General features: G+C 46.2%; 1 protein-coding gene across 1 annotated transcript; it reads left to right on the top strand.

The window, feature by feature from the left end:
• The first annotated feature begins 263 nt into the window (after positions 1-263).
• LOC118309554 (cholecystokinin receptor-like) lies at positions 264-26,935 on the top strand. Its single transcript, XM_035631824.2, has 5 exons — positions 264-659; positions 9,209-9,457; positions 16,155-16,416; positions 21,269-21,396; positions 22,399-26,935. The coding sequence occupies exons 1-5, from the start codon at positions 521-523 to the stop codon at positions 22,971-22,973; spliced, it is 1,353 nt and encodes a 450-aa protein (XP_035487717.1). The 5' UTR covers positions 264-520; the 3' UTR covers positions 22,974-26,935.
• Positions 26,936-27,808: the final 873 nt, after the last annotated feature.

The following is a 27,808-nucleotide window of genomic DNA, read 5'->3' as shown; positions in this document are numbered from 1 at the left end:
CAGTTTAACCTTTTGATAGTTTGCTGCAGAAAGAAATGAATGTAGATTTTAAGGAATTCCTATTTGTCCCACTCCACATTTGTTTTCTAGATATGAAGTGATCTTTAGAGAGAGAGAGGGAGGGAGGGACCATGCAGCTGTGGAATATGAAACTTGTCTCATGTGCTGCTTTGGCTGAAATGTAGTGACAGCCGTGAGTTGAATAGAGAGAGAGAGAGAGAGAGAGGGAGGGAGGGAGGGAGAGAGAGAGAGAGGGAGGGAGAAGCAGAGCTGCTCAGTTGCCGTAGCAGCGCAGCTTCATTCCTCCACTCGGCTGCTGTGCGCGCTCATCTCACACTCCTCCTCCTCTTCTTCCTCCTCCTCACACGAATCCATCATTCGCTTTTCTTTTTTTAATTTGCAGAGTGAAGTTATGAAGAGGAGGGCGACGGCGTAAAGTTGATCCCATCTCTCGATTTCTGACACACGAGGGATCCTTCGCGGTGAAAGTGATAACAGCGCTGGTGATTGTGCGGAGGGCATGGCTCTGCAGGCGGTGAACGGCAGCGTGCTGGAGGAGTCGCCGGGCTGCGTGGAGCTGGGGAACCTGAGCATGGGGGTTAACACGAGCTGCACCAACAGCTCCGTCCTGCCCAGACCGACCTCCACCAGAGTCCGAGGTAAGAGATGCCTCCTCTTCCTCTTCCTCTCTTCCTCTCCTCTTTCCAATGCAGAATGAATCCTGCAAACTCAAAAAGCATAAAGCGTATTAATGTGTTGTGGGCCTCCAATAACAAACTGCCATTCACACATACAGTGTGATTGATTGCCTGCTTTAAAATGTAATCAGTAGAGTTTAATGTAATTTCTTCATGCATATTTAATTGGGTGTTTTTAAGGGGATGTTGTTGTTTTTGTGTGGTGTGACCTATGCGTCTCACCACAGAGTGATTTGTAATCAGGACAACTTCTTTCCCTTCACCGTCTGCAATCAATCACCAGGCAGCTTCCAATCTGCTGCTGCATCGATAACAACATAACGCCACAATCAGGCTGAGCACGGTGTTTTAATCCTGCATCTTTATGTATTTCTCTGTGCTCAGACTGAACTCCTCTGGCTCTGTCCTCTGTCAGGACTCCAGCAGGCTGATTAGGTAATGAGGTCTGAACGTGGGCGAGACTCCTCCATCTCATTTTTTTTAATATTCCTTCTTCTCCCCCCCTCCGTTACTGCTGCAGTATCAAGTTTGATTTCAAATCTTTTCGCCCCTTCTAAATAATTCACAGCCGCTCCACCGTCTCTGCCGCATTACTCTTATTGACCTTTTATGCGAGAGGCAGGCGCTGAGCATCAGCAGCCGAGCGCCGTTGGCTCGACTATCCCAACAGCAATCAGCCGCTGTGGGGCGTGTGCGGTGTTTGACCAAGAGAAATGTCCCGCAGACAGATTGCTGCCTCCGTCTCATTCGCTCGCTGTCACGTCCGTGTGGTGACACACACACACACACACACACACACACACACAGTTGGGTTCTTTTTCTCTCTCTAATCCTTAGAGGACATTTTCCTTCTCCGCCGTCTCCCCTCAGGCCACAGGAGCCTGATTATGCAACTGTATTGTTGTGATACTCACAGGAAATTAAAGCCCCGACCCAGAACTTGTGGAATCACCCTCATTCCCTGAATTGGACATTTGGCCCTTTACTCACCTTGGGATAGTGGGGACTAAAAACCTTCTTATTTTATGAGGGAAAGATCTGCGTTAAAAAAGTTTAAAAACCGCACTTGATTTGAAAGTTATTGATAAGCAATAAACAGGAAGTGATGCATTGTATGTTTGCAGAAACAATAACAGCAGTTTGATCAACTTTAAATCTTAGGAAATAAACTCATATTCTGTATTTTCCTACATTGATCATATTGGACTACAGCAATGAGCAAAAAATACTGAAAGTTTTAAAGTTTCATCCATCCATCGTCTACCGCTTTATCCATTTGAGGGTCGCGGGGGGGCTGGAGCCAATCCCAGCTGCCATTGGGCGAGAGGCGGGGTTCACCCTGGACAGGTCGCCACCCTGTTTTAAAGTTTAAACGGCTCAAAGTTTCGGCCATGGATTGATTCCATTATTGATTAATCTAAAAGTCTAAAAGTTCCTCAAGCAATGCTCATCACAATGTCCTCATAAATCATATACGATATTCAGATTAGTATCGTACACTAAGGGCATTTCTCTTGGGAAATCTTTCTATACTAACTCTGACCGGCCTAAAACTTGTGATTGTATTTCAGAATATCTATAGATCTGCTCCGTTACGCTGCATGAACAGTTTCTCTTTCAGACACTGCAGATACTAAAGATGCGTGGTAGAGTTATGGGGGTGTAGCGGGACGCACATGAGGGGAATATTGTGGGCTCGATTTTTAACGATGTAAGCCCATAGTCCAACGCACATGTGCAAGTCTATTCAGGGGCGTGTCCAATTCAACTTTTCCCAGTGTAACTGGGAAAAAAAGGGGTCATGGGTCGAGAGGGTCGCACAGGGTCCTCCTAATTAATCCGCCTTAAAAGACTCGGAGGGATTCAAATGGTGGAGTTGACATTTAGTCTGCAGAGCACACGGATGTGAAAGCAGGCGAGCAGATCTTGTGTTTGTGTGTGTGTGTGTGTGTGTGTGTGTGTGTGTGTGTGTGTGTGTGTGTGTGTGTGTGTGTGTGTGTGTGTGTGTGTGTGTGTGTGTGTGTGTGTGTGTGTGTGTGTGTGTGTGTGTGTGTGTGTGTGTGTGTGTGTGTAGAAGTCTATGAGACAGATGGCGCAATATTCATAATTCGTCCTTGAAATATTTTTTTATTGCTCAATTGCACAAATCCCTTGTCACTACATCAAGATGGGAATGCATCAACTACATGGCCATGGGCTCAGATTGAAGGTGTGGAACTAGGAAAGACATTTACTCTTTTACTCTTGGTCCTGTTACGTATAAGGTGAAAGGTCAGGGGGGCACGCTGGGGTTCCAGAAACTACAGGAAGTCGGTTATTGTAGTTTGAAGAACGCGGTCGGCCGCTGGAGCAGCGGCTGCATCTCATGGCGGAACTTGAGGTACTGAACGCCTTTAATGCCGCATTGCTGCACATTTGTGTCAAAGAAGGAACTCCCTCTGAGTCGTTACCTCCGGATATTCACACTTACAGATTCAGTGTGACTCACACTGAGGAGAGGATCAGTGGCTCCGATGTCCAACCCCAAATAAATCTGCCTCAAAGAATAACTCCAGTTCTCTCGAGTATCAAAGTATCCCCGCGTCAGTGGTCTGTACATCTGTGGGTAACGTCTACTTCTTCGTTGCTGCGTTGTTAGTGTTCTGCTGTATCAAGCTCTACATTATATTTCAGCAGCAACACAATAGGATTAATGTTCTATACCACACTCACTCGTTTTCTGCGGATGTCTTTTCATTTGCCGTTTTATTTCATGTATTCCTACGGGATCGTTTCTTTACCCATGGAGATACGTGTGGGCCGCTTCGTTCCGTCTTGTGCGGAGCAGCGGCAGCAGTCAGCACAGTTAGAAGAACAACATCTGACATGTATCACATTAAAGTGATCGCCCCGGCCTCCTGAGAGCGGTTTAATTCAGACACGGCCTTGTCTTTTGCCCGGACACTCTGCCGTCCCCGCTGATTCAAAGTGGCACTTGTGCTGAGCTCGCCCTGTTCTCTTGAGCGCCGGCGAGATAAGTTATCGTCAAGTGGCTCTCATAAGTATTAAATGGACGCGGCTTCATTTTTTTAGACAGAGGAACTGGTGGAGGCCGACTTGTAGAATTCCAAGCGATCTCCACAACAAGCTGCTTCACGGAGGATAGAAGCGTCTCGTTCTCTTCTGTGTATGAGTTATAGAATTGTCATTATCACAGATTTGAAGCGATAACCAGCTGCCGCCGCTGTTTTAGTGCAGATAAACCATGGAAAATCAATAACAGATTATAGTTTTTAGATGCACTCATTCCTCAGCTTGTTCCAGAGACACACACAGATGATGATGGGGTTTGGTGAAGCATGTAGACGATGACAGTCGTGATAAAGATCCCCCTCCATCGTGGGCAGCCCTCCTTCAACCGTGCAGCAGCAGCTGTATTGATCTGCGATCCCCTCGTCCGCACGCCGGCCTTATTAACTCGCTGTCGTTGGGGAATGGAGAGAGGAGCTGCTGCAGTTTATAGTTTGTCTTATCGCACTAATTTCACCAATTGTAGTACGAGTGGCAAAGCAAAACCAGCCATGTTCACAGGCCTCTCAGCCCCTGGACGTGAGCAACAGGTTTAATGATTCTCATAGTAGCTTATTGATCGATCTCCACTCTGTGAACTTTGAAAAGTGTAAGTGTCTCTGTGGTCCTGACTCCAGAAAGTCCAGTTAGTATAATTGCTGATCATTGTTTACGCACTGATTTGTGGGAATTGCGCGGCAAACAGGCGAGCTGAACGTGAAAATCGATTAACAGATCCCCCAAGATGCAGCACTGCTGATACAGAGGACTTTGAGAAGTGCTAAGAGTGTATTCGAGTGGACGAGGAGCCTCCTGTTTCAGCAGTTAAACAAGTCGCGTATTATAATGAGTTTCTCCATCGCAGCTTTAAAAAGAGTTAAATGGCATTTAACCAAATCTGAAATGGTGCTGAATCATCTGATATCGCTGTCTCCAGATGCCAGATGATTGAGGAGACACCGCACTACTGTACAGTAATCGGCTTGTGAACACCGACTCCCGGGGAGTGTCGTCTCCAGCGTCGAACACTGGCAGACATTTGTCTTCACCTGTCATTGTGTTCATTTACACAATTTGTCGTGCGGCTCAGGAGATGCCGCATGACAAATTGCTGCTTTGCTGCAAATAGACATGTGCTCACACTTCCTGTATCTGCCTGTCAAGCTGTCTGTCCCATACCACATCAAGGGACATGGAAGGGGGGAAAACTACTCTTTCTAGATCTATGTCCCTTCCAGGGCTCCGTACGTTTTCTCCTTCTTAGGAATGATTATTGTTGGTTTTTGCGTTTCAATATTCTTTACAGCATCTTTTAAATATGTTGATCAAGCAGAAAGAGGCGGAATTAGTGGCGCGAGCGTCCGACAGCCAGGGCCTCGTGGGTGATGGAATATGTGCTGAGCTTTGTTTGTGCGCCGTAAAGCAGCTCTGTCCAACTTCCAAAAAAGTAATTTAGGATCAATACTGTTCTCTCGTGGGATGGTATGGAGGAATAACTGCGTTGCATTGTGCTGACAGTAACACTAGCTCCCCTCGTTGGTCCGATGCACAGATCGTCTTCTGCACACGGAGCACTATGCCTGATAGCTGTCATATGCTGACACATTTTTAAGGACCAGCGATACAGTGAGTGGAGTTGACCGCTATAAAGGAAAAAAAATCTGCCATCACTCAGGGTTCGGTATAATCCAAATAAATCCATTTTTTTTTCCATCTACATCGATGTTGAGAGAAAACCCCTCTGATTCAGTTTGATCCTTCCAGAGCGACCTGATGAAATCAGTCTCGTTCCTCTGAGACGGGACTGAAAATGGAGGCGAGGTCAAACGCACGCCATCGCGATGCCTATCTTTTGATTGACTCTACTGGGATGCAAGGCATGCTGTCAGCTCTCTGAAGGCACCTCGGCAATTCTGAACAGAGTCTGATCCGCCGTGACAACGGCAGAGCGATGATATAGGGCCAGGGAGTTTTACTGGCACACGATGTGGCCTATTATTTCACATTCATGTTAAATATCAGGCTGAATACCATTTGTGATGAGCGTGGACACAAATCTGGCAACAGAAGCAACGGAAACATTCATGTTTGTGCTGCTTCATACTCACGATTTGTCTTGTTTACTCGCGGCTCCACAACACAACCATTAACGGTTTTGAGGAAGCAAATGTTGACGTCTAATAAAATGCAAATCTTTGGAACGCTTATGAGAGAGAGAGAGAGAGAGAGAGAGAGAGAGAGAGAGAGAGAGAGAGAGAGAGAGAGAGAGAGAGAGAGAGAGAGAGAGAGAGAGAGAGAGAGAGAGAGAGAGAGAGAGAGAGGTGCAAAAACCACCGTCTGGAATGTGCTGCTTCCTCACACGAGAGTAGGTGGTTTAAAACACTATTTATTATTCTAAGCCAGATTTAGAATAAATCCCGGCATGGTGTGATTTCAAGGTGAGGAGGAGGATTTTGTATTTGAGGCAGGACTTGACCGGAAGCCAGTGAAGACGATGAGTGGTGGGAGGTGATGTGCAGAGATCTGCTGGAGCCTGTCCAGCTCCTTGCTGGGAACCAGGGCAGCAGTGGTCCGGACGTCGGGTGGTGGAGGCTTGAGAAGAAGCAGGTTTTCCTCTTCTGTTCTCCGTCAGCGTCAACTGACATATGGAGTTCATTCATTTTCTCAAGACGTCCACTTGAGCCGTGGGAAATCTGAGAAGAAGAAAGAAAGAAATATATACTGGAGATGACAGTCAGGTGAAGTGTAACTGCTGCAGTAGAAACCGTCTGGACCGTTTCTTAATCCCACGGGGGCCTGGGATGAAACGAGCCCTGCGGCGAGGTCGTGATTAAAAGGATCAGTTCAGAGCTGCGGCTCCTATTATTTCTTAATTATTTTTTTTGCAACCATATCACCTCTGAGGTTCTTACCGCTCATTATTAATGATCTTTGTGAAGATTTATTCATGTCTCATTAAGGCAAACTGCTCCATCTTTTAAGTCACTAAAAAAAGAAATACTGGAGTAAAAAAGAAAAAAAATGTCCCGCTGCTCCCTCAGAGCTAATCTTATGTTACAGGTTAAACAAAGTGAAGTGATGAAATTCTAATGATCCCTGCGCAGAATCATAATTACAGTCAGCCGGCGAGAATGGAGCAGAGGTTAAATAAACACGCGCAAGTGTCGATCTCTCGGCCACGGGTCACAGCGCCCGCCAGCCCCTCCGAGGGGACCGCCGCCCTTTCCTTTGTGATGTATCTATGGACGCCTGAGGGTCTGAGCACAGCTGTCACGCCTGAGGGGAGTCAAAGGACCCCGAGTGAATTGTCCTGCAGCCGCTGGAGCTCAATGAATAGATGATTCCATTTTTCGAGCTCCATGCGTGTTGTGTGGGAGGCCTCGCAGCCCGGCGCTGCTTGTGCATATCTCACACTATTGTGTTGTGTAAAATGGAATCACACTCTCGTCAAAGTTGTCGGCTGCGTTGCGGATTTATCGCTGACTGACTGAAACAGGGAAGCTGTTGCTCTTATTGACTTGAAGGGATGTCAAACTCCCGCTGATGAAGCTGCTCGCGATGATTTTCCTATCAAAAGAATAATTCATATTTGCGGTGAAGGGCATGTGAGCGCCTCAGGTTGTGATTAATATGAGACCTGTTTTGTCCTGGGTTCACATTTTTATCTTTGCTGTCTAGTTCGTCTTGAGATTGTCCCATAAATGGAAAATTATTACTCGGCCACTTACATTTCTTGTGTGTGTGAACAACGCCATATGTAATATTCCCGCCGGAGATGGTGGGAAATTTTACTTGGGAAGGAATCTCCAGATGATTAACTTTTGGAGCTGACCGGTCAAAGGTCAAGGTCAATAAAAATAGCCTCCGTCAAATGCACTTTCCAGGATTTATATCCACAAATAATTGGGCTTGAGAGGCAATCTATGAATATATCTCCCCATCATATGATGTCATAGGACAAGAGACGCCATGAAGAATTCAGGGAATGACGTCATGTATAGTTACCTCCGTTTGTTTATTTGTGTCAGCAATTAGTTTTTTGTAAATTTTATTGCAGTTCAAATGTGTTTTTAAACATTATTGGGAAACGGATTTGAGACCAGGAAAACAAAAATGGATGCATCATTTATGCACTATTACTCAAAACATTTTAATTCCCACACGAGCATTAACCATCCCAACATGCACAGCACTGTGTGTGTGTGTGTGTGTGTGTGTGTGTGTGTGTGACTCCGCCCCTCGTGTTTGCCTTCAAGGTGATGTGCGGCTCTCGCTGCCGCAGACCTTTAGACTTCTCCCATGTCGCTGTCTTTAATCAGCGGACTCAGTCGGCGCAGCACACGGCTGGCCCCGACCTTGTCCTGTCAGATACTCTCATTCTCAAACCGACTCGCTGCGACAGGCCCGGTGTGAGTGGAGGGGAACGTCCCAAAAAACCCCCTGGCCGGGCCGTCCTGCAGCCGGGCAGCGCTCAAAGAAGAAATCCACATTAAACCAGACTTGTTAAGTACTGTACAACATTTTTTCCATTCTTAAAAACAAGAAAATTATATCATATTTCTGTGCAGAATAGGGTTTAGAACCTTATAAATCTGGGGATGAAAAATTGACTCTCCTTTTAAATTATTCTGAGGGAAATAGTGTGTGGTGGAGTAAAAGAAGGCTTCCAATTCCATTAATTGAGTCAGAAATGTTATCAATAAATAGCCAATGTAAGAATCTTCACGTACGAAGAGAAGTGTTTAGTCTTGATCTTGTTTTTCCACTTTCAGTTCTATTCCTGCAGGCCCCCTCCCGACAGTCTGCTCAACTCTTCAGATGCTCTCGTATTCATCTCCTTCTTTCCGTATTATCATTTCAATTATTGTTCGGCTCACAGGATGAGCGGCAAAATATTGACACTGGCCCATTTGAAGATTGTGCAGAGTTACTGTGTCGATGGACTTTGTTCATGTGCTTTATTTATTTCCCCGGTGAATAACTTCCCCTCCTTTTGTATTGACGTTATTTTGTTTTCCTCTTTCAGCTTTGCCTTTTCCTATTTTATTTCATATCTCATTTAGTTTATTGATCGCTTGAATGGTCAGAGGAAGAAAATATTCACTCCTGCATACAGATGAAGATTTAGAGCACATTTTTTGCTTGTTTGGAATCTGGTAGGAGTCTTTTGTCTGCCAGCCAGCTCAGTTAATGCACCGATCCTTCTCTTTTATCTCTTTTCTTCCACTTCTTCTCCCTTTTTATTTCTCTTCACAGTCACATTAAACATTTTTTGTCTACAAGAAAATCGTCCCACTCCTTCTTACTGAGAGATTTTTATTGAAACAAGTTGTTTCCTATTTTATGTCCATTAATCAAAGCTGGGCACTTGGTAATTCACTTGTGCCAACGTTCCTCCTTCCTCTAATTGATCTACAGACGTTATAAACGATGTCCTGTCTCTGTGCCCGTGCCTCTGACAGAGATGGACTCGCTGCGCATCCTGCTCTACGTGCTCATCTTCCTGCTCAGTGCCTTCGGCAACCTGCTGATCATCGTGGTCCTGATGCTGAACAAGCGCATGCGGACCGTCACCAACTCCTTCCTGCTGTCGCTGGCGGTCAGCGACCTGATGATGGCTATCTTCTGCATGCCCTTCACCCTCATCCCCAACATCCTGGAGGACTTCATCTTCGGAGCCTCCATGTGCAAGACTGTCACCTACTTCATGGGTGAGGATGAATTGTCCCGTTTCTAACCTGGGCTGAACTGCAATATTTTAGCACCACAATATATCCTAACACTTCCATTTCCTGGTTGTTAGAGGTTTATTTTTTGCTTAGATTCAAGTCTTCTTCATTACATGATGTTCATTTTGTACATTATGTTCCATTTAGAGTCAAGTAGACGATGAAGCACGGTATGAATTGGAGTGTGGATACTGTGTGATTGACAGCCGGTACCGTCCAATCGGTGCGTGGTTGCAGGTGTCGCTCTGTCTGACCCGCCGCCATTTCCTTGGTCTGGTTCTGAAAAAAACAAGATGGCGCTGGTCAAAATGCCGCTCGAAAAATACATTTACTGATCATCAACATGTCGGCACGACATCCGGCTTGATTCTTATTTTTTTTAATTGGCTTTCGTGTACATAGGGTGACTGTTCAGTTTGTTCAGCTCCGGGCTGTGTGATCAGACGCCGCCGCGCCTTCACTCTGCACTGAGAACAACTCCCGTCGCCGGAGGTGTGACTGACAGAGGTTTGGTCTCGTAAATGTTGTGTGTATAACCTTTGAATAAGGGACGGGTGTGGAGACGAGACTGGGGATTGTTTTTTTTTCACGTGAAATGAAGATGAGATCTTCTTTAGAATAAATGTAATTGAGTGTGTTTATGCGTTAAAATCTGAGTGCTATTTTGTGAAATTGGCTTCATGCGCCGCCGAGAAACTTGTCTGGCGGCTCAGGGGAAGAAAAAATAAATAAATCACACAATGCATCATGTTCCGTACATCGTGGAGACCAGCCTGATTATTGTGGAGGGTCGTGACTGGAATATGCTGAGAACAGCTGCTATATATTACACACTTTTTAATATTGGAAAACATCAAAGTGCTGCTGCACATAAATTCAGATGTGTATTCCCAAACGCAACAGCGAGCAGGAGTCAAGAGATGTGAGGAGAAATCGCACACATAAGGTCAGTACTATGACAAACATGAGTAGAATACCAAAAACCTCAGGCCAATTATTTCCAAAATCCCACACAACGTGCCACAGCCACACTTACACCTTGTTCACCCCACAAAAGCCTCAGATCGGAGCCAAATCCACGTTTGAGCGACAGTCGCCAACTGATTTGTGTGATTTGTGACTCCGAACGGCTGCAAGACTCCCGATCACAAGACAGCAAGTCATGTAGTTTGACCTACACATATAGAGAGACTTCACAGGGAACGTGGGATCTAATGAATCGGATCACTACACATCAGAACAAGCCGGTCATTCAGTGGCTCGGTCAATCAGTCTCCTGTTATCCTGACGTGGCAGTCTGGCCTCTTTCGGCGATCCTGCCTCGGAGGCTTTCCTCCGGGCTGCGTCCTGCATGTCAGAAGGTAACCATCACGCTCAGCAGTGCTCGCTAGGTCACACATCTCCAGGAGTGTGACTTAGCGATGAGCTGGCGTCCCATCGGGCCCCGAGTCGAGCTGTCACGTGAGGCCTGAGTCAGGCGGGCAGCGCAGGAGAACGGCAAAGAAACCGAGATCCGCCGGCATTATTCGTCACTTCACTCTGAGTGGCTGAGAAAGAGCTGTTGAAGGGCGAGGTCCACAATCCTATTATTGATTCAGAGAAGCGACGCAGCATCTGTGAGAAGAGGCTCACAGTCTCCTTTTCAATTACTGGGCTCTCTGAGCTGTGATAAGGACGAGGAGGGCAGGGAGGGCCCGTCGCCTCGGACTTTAAATTCCAACTTTGTCATATGGCTGCTTCTGTCTAACTCTTTGAGGTCGAGGTTAGTTCAGCTGATAATGAAGGATCGTGAATTCTTGCCTTTTAATAACCGGTGAATAATGGCTCGGATGTCTTCAACTGCCGAGGTTCACTTTCTCGGCACATTAACGACAAGAGCGAAGACATTTCATTGGTCTAGGTTTGAATCACTAAGATGATAAAAAAACGTTTTAGGACCATAGCTGCTTTCAGACGTGCACTGATGCCCGGGACAATTTTCCTAAAAGTATTCTGGAGGCTCAACGAACCTCTGACAATCAGTCCACCCAGTTTCTTCAGAGAATGCATTTGTCACGAGCGCTCGAAGGTCAATTTCTTACGGCCGCTGTCTGTGACGTTTCTTACGTGACCTTTCTATCCAGGAAGTGTTTGCATGTGTCATGTGACTTCCAAACACCACCCGTCTGCCTTCACAGTAGCTCCACCAGTGAGTGATTGAAAGTCATTAAGTCATTAAGTCCCCTAATAAAAACTTAATTCCCAGTCAATGACATCAAACCTGTCAAAATGACACACAGACGCTCATCTGCAGACATCAACACTTTCGTATAAATGACCCCTCCCTGCCCGACCTCATCTAAACCTACCGTGGGCCAACACCAATCAATAACACGGGATCATTGTGACCGGTCCTCTGCCATTGATTTTTGCGGCAAACCTGCTTGGCGAGCTCATCCGTTAGTGCACGCCCATGAAACATATAACACACCATCCATCCTTGTCCTCAGCCGTTCGCGCTCGCATCCATCCATCTGCCCCGAGTTCGATAACGTGAATCATAGCCCCTGCGCTGTTTCGCTGGCAGTTATGAGATCGATGTTGTAATATTCGGGGGTGTGCGTGTGTGCAGTCTTCAGTCAACTTTGAGCATCCATGTTTTTTTCTTGTTGTCGTGTGATGCAATTACCAAGCGACTTACATTAGCAGCTCGGTCTGTTTGCTCCCTCTTCCCCGAGGTGCCGTTTGCATAATGTATTAGAATTTAGAATTTTTCCGTGGCTCCCAGCAAACTTTCACAGGAATGGCTGCGAGGGCATCTGGCACCTGCAACACATCATTTCCATTTGTAAAGTTGTTTTTTTTTGCTGTATGACTTCAGGGTAACATTGAACAGGGAATTAGGTGTGTGACTCATGAATTAACAGTCATAGTTTCAGCCGAGGAATTTAAATGTTCCCGGTTGAGGTGTGCCGAACCATCCTCAACTTCACAGTTCCCTGGAAACTGTGAGTGTGCTGGCGCCGACTCGGTTTTAATGAAGGAGGCAAAGGATTAGAGCGCGTTCATCCTGAGAAAAGGAGATACCGCGGCGGGAGGAGGGGGGAAATGTGAGCGTTTGTTCGGTTACTTGACTGGTAATTAACTCGGCAGCACCTCTCCCAGAATCACCGCAGAATCTCCCCGGCACTCCGAGAACTGCCGAATGAAGTTGTTAATCAGCACGGCTGTCTGAAAACCCGACTACTAAAGACTTACACAAGTATTAACTGGAACACATGAGACGTGCCTACGCTGAGAAACTAATATACACACAGGAAATGAAGATTCACCGGCAGCAGATATTCTGAGGTGCTGGCTGTGCTCTGTACCTCCGTACTTCACTTGCAAGTGTATAATGAGAAGCAGGTTTATGGGTGCATGAGGCGTTTTGGCTGCTGCTGATGTTTTCAGAAAAATAATGAATACACTGTATTAATGCATGGGAGAGTATGATCAATCCTTAAAATGTGTTTTACTTCGGTACGACCTTCTCTTGTGTTCCATCGTTCTTCTTTAGAGGCCAAACTAATTGGTCCATCAGCGGTGCTGACCTCCGATCAGACCTCCTTCCCCTGGCGGTGATAAAACAGATGGTCGCGCAGACCTGGACCGAGACGTTGAAAGCGGTTGATGAATTTGCGCGTCGTGCTCCGGGACGAGAATCGAATCCCTCGGACGGATTTCCCCGGGCTGTCGTCGGCTACCTGCAGCGGTGTCATCAATTCAAATTCAGGCAGCTGTCGGTGCTATACATCACCGGGAAGACCGCTTGCCTTCGGTGCGAACGTGCACAACCTGCTATCAGACCTGAGGTTTGAGGAACCACTCAGGTTTTCCAAATGAGTGATGTGGCTCCATTTTCACACGGGCTTCCCCCTTTAATGAGGGTCGACACGGGCTGAGCGGCTCGTCTACACGTTCCCGTGCCATGACAAATGGTTTGTGGAGTTGCGCTGGGCCAAATTATAATGAGCCCATTCTACCCTGCAGGGTGGAAGGCCACAAAGCCTGGACCGCTCATATAGTTTTAATGCTGCTTTGTGGTGAAGACGACGCCATCGTACTTTCATTCACGCTCCTGAAGCAGGCCTCGCTTCTGAAAAAATTGAACTGCACATCTTCCTCATTCTCAGCAAAAACACGATACAGGAAGAGCATTTACCTAAGTCGATGCATAGACGCGAGGAGACGCAAAATTAAAAAGGTGACGCAAACTTTGCTCGAGTTGAACTATTTGATTCACGTGACGTGATGCTGCCAAAGCCAATTAGTGCTGAGATCCTACTGTACCTAGTCTTATTCTTAATGCCCTCTCTGCAAAGGCCTTATTCTTTAAATCCTGTTTACTTTGTAAAGTATTCCCCAGAAGTACTACTAAATAAATAATGCTTCCCTTTCCCCCCTACCCCGGCTCATTATTTTTATTGTTTTCTTTTTTCATTATTCCTCCTCTTTGCTATGCTGGGAGGAAAAGAAAGGATCAAAACTCCCCACATCTCCTCTGTGTTCCTCATTTCCACAGTCGGTGTGAGCCGGTGCTGTGGCTGGGCTCGACTGCCTTCAAGCGTCAACAGAAGAAAACCCCTGTGTGTGTGATTCGCTCCTTCAGCGTCTGCGCTCAGCACTTGAAAGAGACGCGGGGGTGTGAGGGAGTGATTGTGCGAGACTCGTACGGCGCCGGTTGCACCGTTGAGATGTGCACGTGTTGCCGGGGCCGCCCACCTCCTCCTCCTGCACAGCCAGAGATGTTCTAGTTGACCGGTGGCATACAGCGATCATCAGTGTGTCAGGGTTGTGTCACGGAGTCACGAGTGGGCTGCGCCAGAAAAACTAAAATCCTATTTCCCCGTCTAATTCTTCGATCACAGTTGGAAAAGTCTCGTTGCTCGTCTGGATTTTCTGAGCTTATGAATACAAATGTGTGCAGCTCTGTTTCCTACCAGATCCCACATTCTGGCTTCTTGAAACTGAGAATTTAAACAGGTAATAGAATATTTCTGTGCGTCACATTGAAGTCAGAATGTGGAGAAACAATAACATGGACTCAAAGAAAAAGGAAGCAAAGAAAAAGGATTAAGAGTGGAATAACTGAATGTTTCTCTCCTAACTAATCGAGCCACGTGGACAGACTAACCATGACTGAAATACCATATTACAAATTAGCAAAAAAATCATTTTTTACCATCAACCAAACGCTCTCCTTACTTCGCCATGTAGCTGTGTGGTGTCAATATTTCTTGCTTATATGTATTCTTTTCTTTTCTTTTCTTTTTTTACAAATAAGCATTATTTAAATTATGCCAAATCAGCTGATAGAATTCCCCATCTGTAGTTTACCCACGGATGTATTTACAGCTACCACAATGTTAATTTAACATCAGTGGCCCAAACTACAATCACTATCTTTCTGTTGTTTTCAGAACATGACATGCATCATGCAAAAACTCTCCCTCACATCTCTGCACTTGTGCAAAGTTTCTATACATCTGAGTGCCGCCATGTGGTTTTTGGTTTGATGTCCTATCTTTTCAGGATTTTGAGGTGTAACATATGAACCTTTCGCAGTCGATAATCTTTTCGGGGGAAGAGTCTGTATGTTGTTTTTTTTCATGGACCTCAGCTGCTCGACTTCCGTCTGTCTGTGTTTCCCCTCCAGGCAAAACAAGCTCAAAAGTTAGTGTAGCAGCAATTTAAGGAAAAATCACCCTTCTCGCAAACAACTCTCATGTCGTGTGATAACGAACGGCAGCGTCTCTCCGACGGCTCACGGAGCATAAAAGGCGTTCAGATGTCCTTTTTGTGAGGATGATGTTCTCTTTGTTCTTAATATCTGTACAAGTCGGCTCCTTTTGTTCTGTTGGCGCGGGCGAAAAAAGATGAAGCCGTTCTCTGGCTCCCCATCACATCCCACACCAAACATCTGCACCGTTCTCTCTCTCCTCTAGGTTGCCATTGTGAGAAATCTTACTTAATCTTTCAGCTCCTGATAACAAAACTTTTCACTGCAGAACGGGCCAAAGACTTTCATCACTGGTTTTCTGCAGAGACCACCGTGAACGGCTGGATCCAGCAGGGCAGAGGATAAATTGCTCTCGACCGAGACGAGTGCAGTCCACCACGCAAATACTTAATATGGTTCCTGCAAATTGAATTGTGCCACGGTCACAGGACTGTGCATAATGACTACCTGCCTTGAATGGTTAATGTAAATCCATTGTTCAGACAGGATATGCTCCCTCGTGAAGGAACGATGAATGGGGACTCCTTTGTAGCTTCTGGTATGAGGTTATTAATGTTATTTCTCATCCTCAGGACGGCGGGTATGTGCCAGGCGAGCGTCCTCCCCCTCCGCAGATTATGCATATTCATACATGCAAATACAGCTCGGCCTTGGCTCATCTCTAAATGAGTTTGACCCGTGTTGAACCGCACCGAGACGCTGTCCTTGGATAATAGCTTGGACGTTTTACTCTTAAGCTGCTTTCAGACGTTCTCTGAAGTCAGGATGGTTTTGTTGGGGGTTTATTCGGTACCAAGTTTCATAGGGATCAACCCAGGAGTCCGTGAGACGCCATAACTAACAAAAACCAACTCAACCACCAACCAGCTGTCGACCTGCATCTCTCTGAACGCTTCGCTGTCCTTCGCTTCCCCGCAGGCATCTCCGTCAGCATCTCCACCTTCAGCCTCGTAGCCATCGCCATCGAGAGGTACAGCGCCATCTGCAACCCGCTGAAGTCGCGGGCGTGGCAGACTCGCTCCCACGCCTACCGCGTCATCGCCGCCACGTGGGTGGTGTCGCTGCTCATCATGGTGCCGTACCCGGTGTTCAGCAACATCAGGACCTTCCCCAAGTCCAACGGCACCGTCGGCCACATGTGTCGCCTGGACTGGCCCAGTCGGCAAGCTGAACAGACCTGGTGAGTACTGGAAGGTATTTATTTAAGAGGAGCCTTTAACTAACGCTCTATTGACCAAGCAGCATAATAGCTTCAAATAAACGAACAGCAAAAGCAAAGAAGAAGAAAAATCCTCAAGACATTATCATTAGTTAATCAAACATGTCTCCGATGTCGCCTGTCTGGCTTGACGTGTCGGGTGATGAGGCCTCATGGCGAGTTTTGAATCTGCCATTTTAAATAGACCAAACCTCAAATATTTCACATGCGAGACAATAATGAGTCAGACAGGCGAGACGGCTCTGAGTGAAAAGATGAATGGCTGAAGTGAGTCAGTGGAGGGAACACAGTCGGCATGGCTCTGCCTCCGAATGTGAGCAGAAACTCTCATTTGCATTCAGTGTAATTGTGTCATTTACATAATGGATTACCAGGAAGGGCAGAAAATGAGCCGCATTTGTTGAAGCAGTCAGGCCACTTTCTGTTGAGTGCTTGTATTTGGAGAAAAAAAAAAGACTTGCATGCTGATTTAGTCATTTTGGCCACATCTCAAAAGTCTTGTACAAACTTTTGAGCGCCTCACTGTTCTGAAGGGACCTGCCAGTTTTGACAACGGACAACAGGAAGTTGTCAACACCACACTGGAGATGACGGAGGAGAACGCTTTAACACCTTTAGTCAATGGCTTAGTGAACGACGCGTGGCTGTGAAATGGATTCTCTCCCTTCCAGTGCACTTATCATTTTTGAATACACAGGAAATTACCTTTTTTTTTTTCCTTGCCTAGAGTCTGATGACAGCAGCTGTTTCACAGCATCATTTTGAAATTGTAAGTAGTGATGTATTATTAGGGTGCGATCAAATAAATGTTCCTGTGAGGAAACTTTAGCGATTGTTTAGCTGGGAAGATATGAGAAGGGATAAGGAGTCTGGATAATGACGGAGAATAGGTCATCTGATGATTGGGCCCATGGGCAGAAGCTGTAACGGTGGTTACGGGCGTGGTGTCTGAAGAATGAGAGAAATCATTAGTGTGTTCTCTAAGATGAAAAGGGTGAGCAGGCTGGGGCTCAATTAGAGACGGTGTGAAGCGGATCGGTTTTTCAAGCATACCATCTTCATACCATCCAGAAGATGGAGGAGCTGGGAAAGAAAGTGGAGACATCACCATTAGACAGAGACACGGTCCACTTCAGTGCCACTGCCTTCACCAATTTCAACTTATGATGATTGTTCTTAGGCTGCTGAGAGAAAGCGTATGCAAAAGGTCAGCAGAGAAATGATGACGGCTGCTACTCTGTTGACTGCTCTGCGTCGGAGCAAGTCCTCCATCCGTCGTTGTGCCCTCCGAGGACCAATAGGAACGACCAGTAGATGCAACCCTGGTTATTCTGCTCAGGCCTTTTCCGACGTCTGCCTGTAAACAACTTTCTGCAGGATGGCACAATTAAAACGAAGAAAAGAAGCTGCACATCTCTGGACTCGACAGCCTTTTGTGGTCAAACTCTCTGAAGGTTCGTTTCCTCTGACTGTCTGTCAAACTCTTAAGCTTCACTGGGAAAGAGGAGCGCAGAGAAAGAGAGTGGTTAATTAGTCTCCTCGGTTGAGGAGGAGGAGGAGGAAGAAAGCCGAGGCTTAGATGTCCAAAGTCCAGACGTGTCACAGCACGACGACCTTTCAAGTTTAAATTCACAGTTTCACCGTGACTGTCTTTTAAATTGCACTGACGTTAGGGGTTAGACCTGAGGCTGTAAGGAGATAACGCCTCCTTTGCCCCCATCTACCTCTCACTATATGTAAATTGGCACCTTTTTTTGTGCCTAATGAAGGAGCGCAGCGAGTTATTGAAGCATCCCGTTTTAGACTGAAATCACAGTCTGAGATGATGAGCAAATCATATCACGACGCCCAAGAGCCATAAAGTGGTTAATGAAGCAATTTTGGCAAGTCGGAGAGTTTCACGGGTGTGATGAAGCACCGCGTGCACAGACGGTTTTACGCAGGTTTTACTTCCAAATCAACGTACTCAATTACGTTGACATTTCAATATGGGATATGAATATTGAATCGAAGCGGAAACCGTGTTCGGGGTCGTCATTTCTGCAGGGAAGCACAAATACATCTCTCAAGCTCATTTCATGATTCAATAGTCAATCCCCTTTGAATTATACATCTTACACGGCCTCACCCACAGTAGCCACCAATTTGCGTCCTTTATTAGCAGTTGGGATATATTTCACATCAGAATAGATCTCAGCATTAACAGCATACATATCCTGAATCTCATCTGTCCTTTGCTTGCGTCATGCACCTCCAGGGTGGTGCACAACCATCACCTTGACCACAACACTCTCAGGATGCTGGCGGCAAAATCTCTGTCTTTGGTTCCACTTCAGATTGGGACTTGTCGTGGTCCACTTCAGGTTGGGACTTGTCGTGGTCCACTTCAGGTTGGGACTTGTTGTGGTCCACTTCAGATTGGGACTTGTCGTGGTCCACTTCAGATTGGGACTTGTCGTGGTCCACTTCAGGTTGGGACTTGTCGTGGTCCACTTCAGGTTGGGACTTGTCGTGGTCCACTTCAGATTGGGACTTGTCGTGGTCCACTTCAGGTTGGGACTTGTCGTGGTCCACTTCAGGTTGGGACTTGTCGTGGTCCACTTCAGGTTGGGACTTGTCGTGGTCCACTTCAGGTTGGGGCTTGTCGTGGTCCACTTCAGATTGGGACTTGTCGTGGTCCACTTCAGGTTGGGACTTGTCGTGGTCCACTTCAGGTTGGGACTTGTCGTGGTCCACTTCAGATTGGGACTTGTCGTGGTCCACTTCAGGTTGGGGCTTGTCGTGGTCCACTTCAGGTTGGGGCTTGTCGTGGTCCACTTCAGGTTGGTAACATCGTGGACCAGTAGAAACGCCTCTAGTCTCAGATTGTTCCATCCAAAGGAAACCATCCAAATGTACAGTACAGTCCAAATCACTAATCTCTCCACTGCAGGGAGCGTTTCACTGGCCTTACTCCCTGTTGAGGTCCCACCCTCCATCTCTCAGTTGAGTAGATGAATGTAAGAATCTAAGAAGAAGAAATCTAAACTGCACAGGATTTTGAGGTGTAACATATAAACCTTTCGCCGTTGATAATCTTTTAGGGGGAAGAGTCCAAGGAGGGAGCTCTGTATGTTGTTCTTTCATGGACCTCAGCTGCTCGAGTTCCATCTATCTGTGTTTCCCCTCCAGCTAAAACAAGGTCAGAAATCCCCTTTTCCTCCACTCCCCCCCCCCCCCCCCCCCCCCCCCGTCCGACAGACCGTCGGTAGCAAACAGGCAGCTGATGAGAGGCTCCGACTGAAGCCTCCTTTTAGAAATGAGAAGTGATGGAGAGGGGGCTGTGCAGAGTTCAGAGGGTTGCCCAGGAAGACATTAGAATATTAGAGGATGAATGAACCCCCCCCCGTCTCTTCCTCTCTCCGCTGCCACTTTCATGTGCTGACTGATGTTGGGCCGCAGACATCGGCGCCCGGGAAGGGCACGCTCTGATTACGGGGAATCAAAAGGGACACGTGGCCGCAGATGGTAAAGATTCATTACGATCAAAGTGACATCTGCACTTTACGTCATTCGTTCAACTCATTAATCTATATTTTAAGGACGCGCCTTTGTGTAAGGTAGAATAAAGTGGCTCGACACAGGTGGTGAGACACTGACAAAGGACACGTGGTTGTTTTGTTCAGGGTTTTTTTGTTGCTCTTTACACAACTTTTTCATGGAGGTGTCATCAGTCCAGGCACTGGAGAGGGGAGCCACCATCATTATTCTTTCTGCGTGAGGAGAAATCTGGAGTACCCATCGCCCGGAGCTGTGGAAAAACGTCTCAGAGTTATGTTACAGCATATTTAACCATGTTTGTTTTGTGGCAAATGGCAAGTTACATCTTTTACTGTGTGTAGTGACACCATGTAACCATGTGCACTAAGTGAATGTCAATATGCACTGTGTTACTGTGTCAACTGTCAGAACGTCAGCAGGTCAGGGTGTGAAGGATGTTTGTGATGTGTCAAACAGGATGGTTGTCGCCTTATGCAAGGAAAAGTGTGAGCTGCAGCTGATTACTGATCCGACCCGTCGAACCACCGACCTCGCTCTGCAAAACCCCTGAGGCCTAATGTTTAAAGCCGCTACAGTATTTACTTGAACATTAACAAAGGATCAAATATCAGAATCAGACGCGACGTTCAACCAACGTCGATTTGATTCATTCACTAGGAAAAGTTGATCAAAGTACGACGCGTCAAAATGACACATCACATCCAAAATGGCAGACTTCCTGTTGGGTTTGGACTACGGTCATTTTAAGTCGATTATCAACTTTGCCGGCAGCATCCATATAAAATGTACCAATGGAGAAATGTGGTACGTATAAATATTCCAAAGATGGAGGGGAAAGAGTGTGGGAGGGTTAAACCGACGGGCTGAGAGGCTGCAGACGGCATGACAAGCATGAAGGTGTATGATACAGTTGTGATGATAAAGGTGCCAGTTGTATGATACAGTTGTGATGATAAAGGTGCCAGTTGTATGATACAGTTGTGATGATAAAGGTGCCAGTTGTATGATACAGTTGTGATGATAAAGGTGCCAGTTGTAGGATACAGTTGTGATGATAAAGGTGCCAGTTGTATGATACAGTTGTGATGATAAAGGTGCCAGTTGTATGATACAGTTGTGATGATAAAGGTGCCAGTTGTATGATACAGTTGTGATGCACAAAGATAGTCAGTTATTCACTCGGCTCGGGCTCTTTCACTTCGATTTATGCCTGTTCCATTTTCTCTGCTCTCTTTGTTTTTTCTAACGTCTCCCGTCTCTGGCTGTTTTTCAGGTATGTGCTGCTGCTGTTCACTCTGTTCTTCGTCCCGGGAGTGGTGATGATTATAGCCTACGGTCTGATCTCCAGAGAGCTCTACCGAGGAATGAGCTTCGAGCTGGGCCAGAACACCGAGCCCTCCGGTGAGAGCCGTCACGGGTTTCCATCCAAAAAGCAAAAGGCTTTTTTTGCTCACATTGATTTAAGACATGCTGGAGACGAAAACATCTATTTCACTTTTTATAGGCCCGCGTGAAGCCGCGGCGGATGGCAATGGAAAGGGAGGACACGGCAGGATTGATTAAAAGTGTAGAATGCGGCCAAAAATGTACGTTTAAAAATGAAATGCTCCCCTAACTCTAATCATAACCCAGGCAAATTAATATCACGTAATATGTTGTAATTTATACCAAGGGTGATTTGTTTGTATTGTCTCAAGAAGACATATTTTGTCGATACCCTTGTTAAATCCCAAAATATTTCTTCTCAGCAGTCACACAACCCGCGCTGCTTCTTTTCCCGTCTGTGTGGAACTTCTCCAAGGCTTTGCAACAATATAGCAGAGATATGGTTCCTCCAGGTGAATTCCAAGTGCTGTGTGCACGAGCAGCGCCAGTTTCCATGGAGTCCAGTCAAGTGTGTGATTCATCAAGGTTGAGATGATTTAAAATAGCCTTCGGTCGCGACTGTTAATCTTTTTCTTTCTGATACAGAAAAATAATGAACTTTCATCCTTGGCCATGAATCTGTACTCTTTTTTGAGCCTTTAATACTTTACATTGTGCTGAATTCCACCATTTTAACTCAAACACGTCCCACAATACTAAAAAATGCACACATAAACATTTGAATAGTCACTGTTCCACCCCAATGTTGATTTTAATATCTTAATCAAGTGACATCAAGATTCAGAATTGTTTTACCAGGGATTCCACAAGGCTCAATTCTTGAACCCTTTCTTTTTAATTCCTGAAAACGCTCCCACACGGCAACTTGAAGGAGAAACGTCAGCATCTCTTTATAGGACCATGCAGGATTCACACTAGTGTCAGAGAAGGAAAACCTGTAATTTAAATGTAATTGAGTTCCCTCTTTGATGTTGAATAATGTATTATCCTAATACTTTGGCCTTTAACCTTCCACAGGCCAAAAAAACGGTGTGGGCAGGTCTGCGACGAGAACGAATGAAGAAGATGACGGCTGCTACATCCAGGTGGCGAAAAAACCCTCCTCGGCCGTGGAGCTCCCCACCCTCTCGGCCCCGTCGGCCGCCACCCAGGCCAAGACTGAGCGCGCCCGCAGCAACACCTCCGAGGCCAAGCTGCAGGCCAAGCGGCGAGTCATCCGCATGCTGATGGTGATCGTGGCGCTCTTCTTCATCTGCTGGATGCCCCTGTACTCCGCCAACACCTGGAAAGCCTTTGACCTGAGGTCGGCCTCCAGAGCGCTCTCAGGAGCACCCATCTCCTTCATCCACCTGCTGTCCTACAGCTCTGCCTGCGTCAACCCCATCATTTACTGCTTCATGAACACGCGCTTCCGCCAGGCCCTGTTGTCCACCTTCGCCTGCTGCTGCCGCAACTGGCTCTGCCGCAAGTGCTTCTGCTGCGGGCGGAGGGAGGGAGGAGAAGACGGCCTCACCGCCACCTCCATGGCCACGACGATGGTCACCTCCGTGTCGAAGATCAGCTACACCACCGTCAGCACCACCGGCACCTGATGAATGTTCCAGCGGGAAGAGCTGGGCGGCCGCGGCCCGCATCTCTTGTGTTTTGTTTCAACGTCCCGTTTGTCACTCTTCATATTAATGTGTTGTGAGTCGTGCGCTGGGTAACATCCCTGCCCTCATTCGTGGGGTCGTTTTAAAAGGTCTCAAATTGTAATTCTCTGTGCATGATTGCAGATGTGACAGTGGGGAAAACGCCGTTTCCGTTTGGTGATGTGATTATATTTCTTCTGTTCGGTTGGCAGTTATCATCTGAACAGAACATCAAGTGCCTGTGCTTCTTGTGAGGCGTTGTCATGGGAGGTTTGTTCACCGGCCGAGACGGACGTTTTAGTGAAAACGACACTGTGTACATCTGAGTACTGTCTTTATGTTTTGACTTTGCCAAAGGTTAATTTCCGACAGACGGACTGTTGAACACTGAGGACTCATGAACTCAGTGATGAATCAGTGTGGATTTCAGATCCTTCTGTGTTTAATATTGTTTCATCTTCACTCATTCAGGGAATCCTTCTCTCTCTATCCTTGGACCGTCTCTTGGCCTGATTGTCGTATGTCAATTTTTTTTATTTATTGGGTTGATTCTGTCAGACTTTTATCAAAGACAGTCTTTGACCCTCGTGAAGCATCTTGGTGCATCTTCATACCGTATAATTATCTTGCAATTACACAATCCTAAGACCGTCATTTTGCTTTATCTTGTCAGGTATCAGGTGCTGCAAAGCCTGGAGTGTAGAATCAGGCAATTTGCAAAGAGGGTTGAAGACGGAACTTAAATCTCCCGCCGGTATTTTGAATGCTGATGCAGACATTAATATTAACATCAGATCATTACAACATTAAAAGGTCAATGAGAAGTTACGAGGGCACATAGTTGACCCGTGAAAGCTGATTGCTTTGTTGCCTCCGTTTGCCCTTCCAACACCTTTTCTGATCAACGATCTGTGTCTTTGTGCTCCGCCCCTTCCACTGCAGCGCTGGCAGACATCGGAGACATTACCTGAGAACACAGCTAACGAGGTGTTTCTCAGGGACCCTCTCCTGCGGCGCCGTCCCGACGGCTTTGCCTTTGTGAAGCCGACAGCAAACACTCTCATCCGAGCCCGTCGAGTCTTTGATAACAATCACAACCTTGATTCATAACCTTTCTCACAAAGCGCGCGGCTCAAAGGGCGCCACAAGGGGAACAAGGAAAATGAGACGAGGATGAGAATTGTTGGGTGGGAAAGACGACGTAAATAATAAATCAAAACCAGTAAAAACACAGAGCTTTAAAGGATTATTTTGGGAATTCTGTCATTTAAATATGACGATTTGGAATATAGGCTCGAAGCAACATTTAGATCTCATACCTTCACTCGCTGCTTGTTCCATGTTGAAATGTTCATTGGTGGGTTGTGGTGTCACGCTGACTACGACTCTGACAATGTCTCTGACTTTGCACTTATAGAGACTCTGCTGTCGCGCTGCTCGCTCTTTGGTGAGCTTGCTGCCAGTTTCTTATTTGGCAGTTTGTTAAACTAATGCAGTCTAATACAGTCGTCCCATAAATCCTCTGTCATTTAGTTTATAGTGTTTCCTTTTTGTTGAAAACCTTTTGGAGAGGTGTTTATTCAACTGTAGGTCATTTTGTTGGGATGTAGTCTGTGGTGGCTTTGTTATATAACAATTTATAATTTAGTTAAAATGTACACAGCATTTATCGCTTTGACAGTCGCACGACCCGTTGGCTTTGAGAAAAGGGTTGAAAATTCAGTTGAGACACACGTACTCCATTGAAAAATATGATCTTAATAACGCGACATAATGAATGAATTCGTACGGAAATTATTAATGACTTCTTTTAAGGAATACTGTAAATGATGCCGATACAGTGAAAAGTTAATATTAAACCCTACATACGTGGGATGAAAGTATTACTTTGACAGCTTAGTGCTGCATCTCCATCCACTTTCAAGTGTGCTCCTCTTTTTCATGTCCTCTCCCGCCCCCAGCACTCCACCCCCCTGCACCACCCCCCACCCTTTTATCCCTCTTCGTTGCAGAGGCGTATGAATACATGAATGACAATAGCGTGTGGGTGACGGCAAAGATTTGTCTTTGCAGGCGCAGGCGCCGTCCGAGAGCAGTTCACAGGCGGTGGCAGCGAGTCGGCCTCGCAGATGGACTGCTGGCCCACAAAGATCCCTGACAGGGCTCTTCCCTGTGAACACGATTGGTCCAGGCGATGAAGGATCCCCACGTCTCTGCCTGCACATGGTGCAGCCTGTGAATTCATTCAGCGTTTATTTGGCTGGCTGTGCATCCATTTATCTTCATTTGTTTTAAGTTTTGTGGACATTATCAAGTAGGACACGTAATGAAACGCAACCTGATAAGGAATAATGAAGATGTACAACTTCACAGTCTCCTGTCATGTGCATTATGAATGAACAGTGCAGAAACAAGCCCTGCTCACTTCAAGTTATGGTAAAAGCCTCCCAGAGAGACTGAGGTTTGCTCTCCAGAATGTAGTTTCTGTTGAATTTTATATCTATTTAGATGTGCACCTCAGCAGGTTTGGACATGTATTATTTAAATGAGCAAAGCAGCGAGAGCAGCCGTCTTCCTTATTTTCACACTTGAAAGAGAGAAGCTGGTTTTACTCAGGAAAAGAATGGCGGAAGTAAATACTGCAAGTTGGTCGTGTTGCGTCATTGGGTTAGCGCCATGTTCTCCTGAGCTCAGACTGATGTTTCGGCGGGAACGAGGTAACGAGTGCACCCTCCGGTCCACGTCACAGGTCGCTGCTGTACGGGGCATCGTGATTGTCCGTTTTAATGCACTTAAATTGAAAGTACGGGGCCGTGCACACACACACACACACACACACACTAGTGTCTCTCTCATCTCTGCCTCCCACAAGAAGAAGCCAATTAGGTGCTGGAGGCAGCACGAGAGGAGGGAAAAACAGCAAACCGCACTTGCCTCTTTAGCTCGGCTCACAACATAAGCAAATATGATTCATAATCTCGGGAACACAAAGAAAGTCAAAGTACAAAATGTCATTGTTCACCTTCCTGCAAGTGAATCCCAAACCACAGGCTCCCTTTTGAAGCAACAGGCAGCAGAGGGATGGGTCATGTGTGCAGCTTTAATAATCGTCCAGCTGCTCGTCATGATGCTTCTCTTAGTTGAGCTCTGATTTGATCTGACTCTCCATGGAAACTCGCTCACCTCCAGCTCTCGAAATCTTTTATGTAAAAATGCTTGGAATAAGGTTGCTTTTTTTTTTTTTTTCTTTCTTTCTTTTCGTTCCTGAAAAGTTGACTTGCTAGTTACTAGGTTTGTAGCCAGCAGCACAGTTTGACAAAGTCTCATAAGGAAATGAGTTGTTCCTCAATCATTCATAACGGCTTTCTGGAGGGCGGCTGCAAGTGAAATGTGCCTCCTTCTTTTCTCTTGTTCCTCAGTAGAATAATTCATAATTGCAAAGAGTGATTTCACCTCGGGCACATAATATAGAATATTTTGTTTCTGCACCTGGGTGTTACCGGGACGCGAGAAAACAATCCTACAAGTAAAGTAACTAAAGTGAGAAATGCTGAGGTGACGAGCGGCACAGACACGAGGGGATGAAATCACACATTCAGTTATTAGCATCGGAACTCCACTGATGGTGGAGCTGTGCGTCGACATGCGCTCAATGTTTACCACGGCAGTCTCGGGGTCTGCTGAATTCCTTTGGTTATTTTAGATTTTTTTCCAGATCTGGTGCCTGCTTGTGCAACATTATAAAACAAAACGTGTATTTGTCTGTCAGTTGAGGTTTTTAAATGTGAGTTTATCGACGCTTGTGAAGTTTTGCTTTGACTGTATCTTCTGTATGATATAGCTATCATGAGGCCGTCTATATGTACAGTATTTTTCATGCTAAATGTCCATTATTTAACCAAAAAATAAATATTGGGAAATCATGCTGAGAGAATGTATTATTGAATACAGAATGTGAAGAGGGAAAAGCTACGAGAGCAGCTCGGCATGAAGGAGACTCGGTGGTGTGGAGGGTCTGTCTGCGGACCGAGAGACGTCGAGTCCTGGAGACGCCGCTTCAACCCCATCACCGGACGGACAGGTTGGTGGATCGACTCTGTGAAGTGATCGAGTCCAACACCTGTGGTGGAAGTCAAGAACTCCAAGAAAGACTTTCTAAAGGGACTGATCCCATAGCTCATGTTGTTAGAGGAAGGACAGGTGGGTCAGAGGACCTGGGTTCAAATCTTATTTGATTGTATTTATTAAATAAGTGAAGAGTCAAATGCACCAGCAGCGATAACTGGAATGGGAAGAGCTCTCGATGGCGCAATGGGTTTGTCTGCAACTGAAGAGTCAACAGCTCTGAGAGACGCTGGTTCAAACCCAAAGAAGTCACACTGTTGATCTAAGAATTGAATCTTATGAGACTCGTTGAATTGATCAAGTCCCACGGACCGATAGAAGAGTGAAGAACTACGAGAGCAGTTCCGGATGAAGGAGAGACTCTGTGGTTGGAGTCTGAGAGACGCTGGTTCAAACCTGCACCCGACGGAAAGAAGTCACTCTGTTAGATGTGAGGTTTAAAATCTGAATGTTGTGTCTTTGAATTCAATAATTATAACACTCAAAGTGAAGAGACAAAAAAACCAGGAGAGCGGTTCAAGTAGTTACTCACTGGCATCGTGGGTTTTGTCTGCAGCTGAAGAGTCGGTCCAGAGCGGCTGGTTCAAATCCCCCTCAGCTCACGTGTCTAAAATGTGAACTTGATGGGAGGAGGGGCTAGGGGGGGACTTTTTGACAAGTCCCTTTGTGAC

The sequence above is a fragment of the Scophthalmus maximus genome, chromosome 1 (genome assembly GCF_022379125.1).
Source record: "Scophthalmus maximus strain ysfricsl-2021 chromosome 1, ASM2237912v1, whole genome shotgun sequence".
Classification (NCBI taxonomy): domain Eukaryota; kingdom Metazoa; phylum Chordata; class Actinopteri; order Pleuronectiformes; family Scophthalmidae; genus Scophthalmus; species Scophthalmus maximus.
Note: the sequence above shows the minus strand (reverse complement) of the source record. Positions and strands in the feature narration are given on the sequence as shown.

Excerpts from the sequence above, each read along its gene's own strand:
- LOC118309554 (XM_035631824.2), top strand. The coding sequence starts at position 521 with ATGGCTCTGCAGGCGGTGAACGGCAGCGTGCTGGAGGAGTCGCCGGGC. Across the intron at positions 16,417-21,268 it reads CGGCAAGCTGAACAGACCTG|GTATGTGCTGCTGCTGTTCA; the intron begins GTGAGTACTGGA and ends GCTGTTTTTCAG. Across the intron at positions 21,397-22,398 it reads CCAGAACACCGAGCCCTCCG|GCCAAAAAAACGGTGTGGGC; the intron begins GTGAGAGCCGTC and ends AACCTTCCACAG.